Genomic DNA, 8581 nt, shown 5'->3' with positions numbered 1-8581 from the left:
AGAGAATAGCAATTAATTTAGCCGAGATAATTTAGGGAAACTATATTATCACCTTCAATAAATGTAGAAAATATTAAATGAAAACTATTAATTAAGCCGAGATAATTTAGGGAAACTAACAGATTTTTCTTTAAAGATCTATTAAAATAGGTTTGAAGATTTTTATGGAATTAAAAATTTAATGTGTAGAGTTATTTGTGAAAAAATTGATATGTATAGATGTTGTCCAGCTATTTATGGCAATAAACGTATCAAATTAGGTAGATTTAAATAGTTCCATTAATTGGGTTTCTATGAAATGTTATTTTAGGAAAATTGTTAGGGGTTAATGTTGTAAATAAAACATATTAAATAAGCAAAACTTGAAGGGCATAAACCAAAATGTATTTCAAAAATAATAATATAGATAACAATTAATTTAGCCGAGATAATTTAGGCAAACTATATTATCACCTTCAATAAATGTAGAAAATATTAAATGGAAACTATTAATTAAGCCTAGATAATTTAGGGAAACTAACAGATTTATTCTCTAAAGATCTATTAAAATATGTTTGAAGATTTATATGGGATTCAAAATTTAATGTGTAGAGTTGCCGTAGAAAAATCGAACTATATAGATGTTGTCCAGCGATTTATGGCAATAAACATATCAAATTAGGTAGTTTTAAATAGTTCCAATAATTGAGTTTCTACGAAATATTGTTTTAGGAAAATTGTTAGGGGTTAATGTTGTAAATAAAACATATTAAATAAGCAAAACTTGAAGGGCATAAACTAAAATGTACTTCAAAAATAATAATATAGATTCTTATAAAAGAAACAAAAAAAGAATGTGACAAACGATAATTTTATTGCTGTATCATATGTTTTTTTTCTTTTAACACAACGGATCAACAAGTTTATAAGATTCTTGTGAGAGTTTGTGAGTTTTGAAGGCGTTTTTGGAGAGATCTTACTGTGAGAGTGAAGATCCAAGGTTAGGAACGTGGTGGGAAGGTTTCTGTGGTGGTAGCTTCGTCCTTTGGGCTTAGATCTCTTTGTTGGCTAAGGTGAGTGCATGACCATGGCTTATCTAAGCTAATATCTCTGTTTCTGTGATATTGTGTGTTGTTTGGTTGTTTGTTTTTGGTTGTTTATGAGTTTTTCGTAGCTCCTCAGGCTTGCATTTGTTCCTGGGATTGTGTGGGACGGAGAGGAGAAGTTTGGAGGCGAGATTCGGAGGTTCTGTTCGAAGGAAATCACTGCTCGACAGTGGTGTCGATCGACACTAACGCGAGGACGGCTCGGGAACTTAGCGAGTGTCGGTCGACACCATGTGGAGGTGTCGGTCGACACCGTTAGGGTTTCGGAGATGTCGAGCAGGTGTCGGTCGACACCAGATGTCCAGTGTCGGTCGACACCTTCTGGTATCGGTCGACACCATTCTGACAGTAACCGGATCGTGTCGGGTCACTTGTTCATGTTCCTGGTTTGTTTTATTGTTGTTGTTTGTGGCATGAGAGATCTTATTGCTTGTGTGTATAGCCCAGTAGATGAAAGGATTGTCTCACTGAGTATTTACCAAATACTCATGCATCTCAATTTGTGTTTGTGGTGCAGGTAAAGGCAAAGTGTGATCGTGGAATCAAAGCAATGAAGAGGAAGATGTTCTAGGGACTCGATTGGATGTTGTCTGGCATTGCTAGTTGCTAGAGTTGGGTCTTTAGAACTTATTAGGTTGTCGGTTCCTTGGTTTCCTTTTGTTCGACATTGAAATGGTTAGGATTGGTTGTTGGTTATTCTATTATGGATTAATATTGGATTATTGGTTCAGTTGGTTATTGTTATTCCGCTGTTGTTTGTGATTGTGGTTAGATGTCTAGTGGCTATGGGACCACTAGTCATAATTTTTTATATTATTATTATTTATTATTAAAAAAACGGGTCAGGTTGTTTCAGATTCTCACAAAGACCAGGGATAGATTATGAGAAGACATACTCCCCTATGATGGATGCAACGACTTTTAGTTTTTTTAATAAGTCTGGCTATAAGAGCAAAACTTGATTTGCGGCTAATTGATGTAGTGACCGCATATTTATATGGTCCACTGGATAATGAGATTTATATGAGATTACCAGAGGGTATTGAGCTCAAAGATAAGAGTGGTTCTCGAGAACAATACTACATAAGGCTAAACAAATCCCTTTATGGACTGAAACAAAGTGGGCGTATGTAGTACAATAGACTAAGTGAGTACCTAGCCAAAGAAGGCTATAAGAATGATCCCATCAGTCCATGTATTTTTATAAAGAAGTTTGCAAACAAAGGGTTTGTAATCATAACAATATATGTGGATGATTTGAATATCCTAGGAACCTCTGGGAAAATCGCCCAAACAGTTGAACATTTAAAGAAAGAGTTTGAAATGAACGACCTAGGTAAAACTAAGTTCTGTTTGGGATTGCAGCTTGAGTACATAAATGATGGAATCCTTGTGCATCAAATGGCATATACTGAAAAGGTACTCAAGAGATTTAATATGGACCAGGCTCACCCATTGCCTAGCCCAATGGTTGTGAGAATTTTAAATTTGGATAATGATCCATTTGGTCCAAGGAAGGACGATGAAGAAATTCTCAGTCCGGAAGTGCCATACCTCAGTGCTATAGGAGCGTTAATGTTTTTGGCTAGCCACAGTAGACCAGACATTTGTTTTGCCGTGAACCTCCTAGCAAGATTTAGTTCTTGTCCGACCCAAAGACACTGGAACGGTATCAAACATGTGTTGCGTTACCTACAAGAAACATTAGATTTCGGTTTATTTNTGATATTGTGTGTTGTTTGGTTGTTTGTTTTTGGTTGTTTATGAGTTTTTCGTAGCTCCTCAGGCTTGCATTTGTTCCTGGGATTGTGTGGGACGGAGAGGAGAAGTTTGGAGGCGAGATTCGGAGGTTCTGTTCGAAGGAAATCACTGCTCGACAGTGGTGTCGATCGACACTAACGCGAGGACGGCTCGGGAACTTAGCGAGTGTCGGTCGACACCATGTGGAGGTGTCGGTCGACACCGTTAGGGTTTCGGAGATGTCGAGCAGGTGTCGGTCGACACCAGATGTCCAGTGTCGGTCGACACCTTCTGGTATCGGTCGACACCATTCTGACAGTAACCGGATCGTGTCGGGTCACTTGTTCATGTTCCTGGTTTGTTTTATTGTTGTTGTTTGTGGCATGAGAGATCTTATTGCTTGTGTGTATAGCCCAGTAGATGAAAGGATTGTCTCACTGAGTATTTACCAAATACTCATGCATCTCAATTTGTGTTTGTGGTGCAGGTAAAGGCAAAGTGTGATCGTGGAATCAAAGCAATGAAGAGGAAGATGTTCTAGGGACTCGATTGGATGTTGTCTGGCATTGCTAGTTGCTAGAGTTGGGTCTTTAGAACTTATTAGGTTGTCGGTTCCTTGGTTTCCTTTTGTTCGACATTGAAATGGTTAGGATTGGTTGTTGGTTATTCTATTATGGATTAATATTGGATTATTGGTTCAGTTGGTTATTGTTATTCCGCTGTTGTTTGTGATTGTGGTTAGATGTCTAGTGGCTATGGGACCACTAGTCATAATTTTTTATATTATTATTATTTATTATTAAAAAAACGGGTCAGGTTGTTTCAGATTCTCACAAAGACCAGGGATAGATTATGAGAAGACATACTCCCCTATGATGGATGCAACGACTTTTAGTTTTTTTAATAAGTCTGGCTATAAGAGCAAAACTTGATTTGCGGCTAATTGATGTAGTGACCGCATATTTATATGGTCCACTGGATAATGAGATTTATATGAGATTACCAGAGGGTATTGAGCTCAAAGATAAGAGTGGTTCTCGAGAACAATACTACATAAGGCTAAACAAATCCCTTTATGGACTGAAACAAAGTGGGCGTATGTAGTACAATAGACTAAGTGAGTACCTAGCCAAAGAAGGCTATAAGAATGATCCCATCAGTCCATGTATTTTTATAAAGAAGTTTGCAAACAAAGGGTTTGTAATCATAACAATATATGTGGATGATTTGAATATCCTAGGAACCTCTGGGAAAATCGCCCAAACAGTTGAACATTTAAAGAAAGAGTTTGAAATGAACGACCTAGGTAAAACTAAGTTCTGTTTGGGATTGCAGCTTGAGTACATAAATGATGGAATCCTTGTGCATCAAATGGCATATACTGAAAAGGTACTCAAGAGATTTAATATGGACCAGGCTCACCCATTGCCTAGCCCAATGGTTGTGAGAATTTTAAATTTGGATAATGATCCATTTGGTCCAAGGAAGGACGATGAAGAAATTCTCAGTCCGGAAGTGCCATACCTCAGTGCTATAGGAGCGTTAATGTTTTTGGCTAGCCACAGTAGACCAGACATTTGTTTTGCCGTGAACCTCCTAGCAAGATTTAGTTCTTGTCCGACCCAAAGACACTGGAACGGTATCAAACATGTGTTGCGTTACCTACAAGAAACATTAGATTTCGGTTTATTTTATACTAACCTTAACAAAGAAGGTTTAGTTGGTTTTGCTGATGCAGGTTACCTATTGGAACCATATAATGCTAGGTCTCAAACCGGCTATGTGTTTATGAACGGTGGTACAGCAATTTCATGACGTTCAATGAAGCAAACCATTGCGGCCACTTCATCTAATCATGCAGAGATTTTGGCTATGCATAAAGCCAACCGTGAGTGTTTGGTTGAGATCGATGACTCAACATATTAGGACAGATTGTGGCATGGCCGATAACAAGGAACCAACCGTCATATATGAAGACAATAAAGCTTGCATCGCACAGCTCAAGGAAGGATATATCAAGGAAGATCGGACGAAGCACATTTTACCGAAGTTCTTCTTCACACATGAAATACAAAAGGCCGGAGAAGTTCAAGTGCTACAAGTTCCGTCTTGCGACAATTCAGCCGATTTATTCACCAAGTCATTACCGACATCGACATTCAAGAAGCTCACAGACCAGATTAGAATGCAGAGACTTAAGGACTTTTAGTGAAGCTTGGAACAGGGGGAGTAATACGTGTTGTACTCTTTTTCCTTCACCATGGTTTTGTCCCAATGGGTTTTCCTGGTAAGGTTTTAATGAGGCAGCATCCCCAAGCGTATTATAGTGATTCCTTAGCATTTGCACGGTTATGTCATCCAAGGGGGAGTGTTGTAAATCAATTAGGATGAATCTCCATAACCGGCCCATTCATATGTCCAAGTCCATAAGGCCCATCGGCCACCTCCTCTTATTCTAAGTCAGTTTAGGAAATCCATGGTACTTAGGACTTTATCCTTTACTATATAATGTACTTATTCGATTGATCATTAATAAGAAGAAGAGAATACAACCTTTTGTTTCTCTAAACTTTAACAACACATTTAACTTTGTTTCTTTGTTTTGATTTGTACAGGTATTGGAGGGAGAAGATCTTTGAGATGGAATTTTAAAATTGAATGTGTAGAGTAACTACATGTTAATCGTCATTAGGTTTTTTCCAAAATCGGTGGAGTGGTAGCAAATATTAGTGATGATATTTGTTATTTTGGAAAATAATTTATTTGTTTAATGAATATTTATTGATTAGTTGTTAGGTTGTTTCCAAAAAGAGGGAAATTAGATATTTTTGAGAAAGGAATATAGTAAATCTTGTAGCAATCGTTGGTTTTGTAAAATTTTGTTTTTATTTTTCATTTTTAAAAACACAATGGCATAATTATAAATAAGTTTCAACTTCAGGATTTATTTGCTAAATGCCTCCAAAAATGTATAAATAGAATGGTGTTTCTGAATAAATTACTTTGTTTGGTGCAAAAATATGAAACTATTTGTTTATATAGATGTGAATGTTTAATATTGTTGGAATTAATAATTAATTGTATAATTACGTTAATCCTCAGCCTAATTTTAAGAAAGTTATCCATTTTTTGTAGTATTATTAATATAAATTTTAAATATGTAAACAATTTTGTAATTTCGAATTTTATTACAAATATACATAGAATTTTCTCATAACTATCTCTCTTTTTTTTTTTTTCATTTTCTTATGATTATCATTTATCATTTTTAATAATATTAAAATAATTTATTTGTTTTACACATGGTAAAATATCTAGTCGAGAATGTTTACATTTGTCGCCATTATGTGAGTGAACTTTGGAAAAAAAATTTATATAATAAGATAACCAAATTTTAATTGTTATCATCGAATAGTAAAACATATATATTAAAAATTTCGAGTCAATTGGGACAAGTATCAAACAAAAAAATTCATAAAAAATAATGCCAATTTATTTTGGTTAAATAAAAAACATAAAAAGATAGTAAAACAAAGGAACAAAATCATAAGAAGCAAGAAAAAAAAAACAAAAAGTAAAATATTAGAATCATATTTATTGTTGATGAAACCATTCAAAATCAATAGTATGGCGTCTTTGAGACATATGGTGGTGGTGGAGACTTGTACGTGACCTTTGGAGAAGGAGAGTAATATGGTGGAGGTGGTGAACTGTAGACATATGGTGGTGGGGGAGATTTGTAGGTGACCTTGGGAGAAGGAGAATAGTATGGTGGGGGTGGTGAGCTGTAGACGTATGGTGGTGGGGGAGATTTGTAGGCAACCTTGGGAGAAGGAGAGTAGTATGGTGGAGGTGGTGAGCTGTAGACGTATGGTGGTGGGGGAGATTTGTAGGTAACCTTTGGAGAAGGAGAATAGTATGGTGGAGGTGGTGAGTTGTAAACGTATGGAGGTGGGGGAGATTTGTAGTCAACCTTGGGAGAAGGAGAGTAGTATGGTGGAGGTGGTGAGTCGTAGACGTATGGAGGTGGGGGAGATTTGTAGTCAACCTTGGGAGAAGGAGAGTAGTATGGTGGCGGGGGTGAGCTGTAGACGTAAGGTGGTGGGGGAGATTTGTAGTCTACCTTTGGAGAAGGAGAGTAGTATGGTGGAGGGGGGGAGCTGTAGACGTATGGTGGTGGAGGAGATTTGTAGGTGACCTTGGGAGAAGTAGAGTAATAAGTTGGTGGGGGTGGAGAACTGTAAACGTATGGTTTTGGTTGTGGTGTGTACTTAGGACCTTGTCTTCTATATTGTGGTGAAGGTGGTGGGGATGCAGAGTAGTATGGGGAATACTTTTTTGGTGGGTAAGGTGATTTGTGTTCATGGCTTGGAGTATTGTATTGTGGTGCTTGCGGGGATGAGTAAGGGTGTGATGTCACTGTAGCCGCAATGGCACTTAGAACCACAACATAAACCATGCAGTGCCCTAATCCCATCGTTCTTGAGGATCCCATCACTGCTCTTTTAATTTGTTTCTTTGTTTTTTGGTTATGATATACTTGAACCTGAACGCCCTTTATATATAGTCTTTCTTTGTGTATAATTATTATATAATCTTCTCAACTTGGGTTCGTGGTTGGCACTTCCAAAAATATATTAGAGGACGTGCTAAGTTGTTTGTTTAAAGATTAGCGGTTTATGGGAAAATATGAAATTTTATTAGATTCTCCTGCAACCTTCAATTTCATTTGTTTACATATTCTTTTGTTTGATGAATTTAATCGACTCAAATAATTAGAAGAACAAAAAATATATGTTGGTTTATGATTATATAAGCTATAATGAAAATATGTGTTTCATAACATTAATGTGACATCGATATGATATTCATATTCTTATAAAAGAAAAAAAAAAGAATGTGACAAACGATAATTTTGATCAACAAGTTTATAAGATTCTCATGATTATAAAAATATGAGGCCAAGTGGTTACGAGAACATTGCCGTGTCATGCTTATTGTGTTCAATGTATTAGCATCAAAATTCCACACACAACCAATATGACATTATATATGATTCCCTCATATGTATATACTTTTGAGACATTTATGAAATATATCGTGAAGTTGAAACTTATTTACAAGCATACCATTATTTACAAGCATACCATTGACATTAAATAATTAATTTAATAAACAAATTAATTTTACTTATATCTAACTTTTTTTATAGAAACTAAGTGTTTTAAAAGGTAATAAACATAATTGCAAATGTATACAGATTTTATTTCCTTATTTGATAAGGAGGTGAATGAATAAGTTCACCATTGGAAGCAAACCCGTGAACCCATGTATTGTTCTTTACTTGATAAAAATTTGAAAAATTGATTTGATAAAAAGTGACTTTTAGCCTCACATACTATATTTTATTTTCACGGGTTTCGTCTAAGGAGTTTTTGCAAATTTAAAATCTTTAAACATGTTGCATGATTCGACTATAGAACCAACACTAAAACTATTAGTTTATTTTATGTACTATAGATTTGTAGTCATAGTTTGGAAAATTAACTTATAAATTATTTAGTATATGAACTACAAAATATTACACACACTTCTTAATATTCCAAAAAATAAAAAAATTGTATACACATAAAAATATAAACTAACATACCATATAGACATATACCTCTATTTAATTATAAAAACAAAAGTAAGTGTTTTAAAAATTTATATTCTATCTAATAACAAATATAATGTAATTAAATTCTAAATTGTAT

At 35.4% G+C, this 8581-nt stretch overlaps 1 protein-coding gene across 1 annotated transcript in view; it reads right to left on the bottom strand.

Annotated features, from left to right (window-relative positions):
• Positions 1–7347, bottom strand: part of LOC104719124 (extensin-2-like) — an 11555-nt gene extending 4208 nt beyond the window's left edge. The window contains exon 1 of the mRNA XM_010436973.2: positions 7282–7347. Within this exon, the coding sequence (XP_010435275.1) occupies positions 7282–7320 (39 nt within the window). The 5' untranslated portion in view covers positions 7321–7347. The remainder of the gene's footprint in view (positions 1–7281) is intronic.

This window comes from Camelina sativa, chromosome 10 (assembly GCF_000633955.1).
Source record: "Camelina sativa cultivar DH55 chromosome 10, Cs, whole genome shotgun sequence".
NCBI classification, from domain to species: Eukaryota; Viridiplantae; Streptophyta; class Magnoliopsida; order Brassicales; family Brassicaceae; genus Camelina; species Camelina sativa.
The sequence above is the reverse complement of the archived record's forward strand: the minus strand, read 5'-3'. Positions and strand labels throughout refer to the sequence as shown.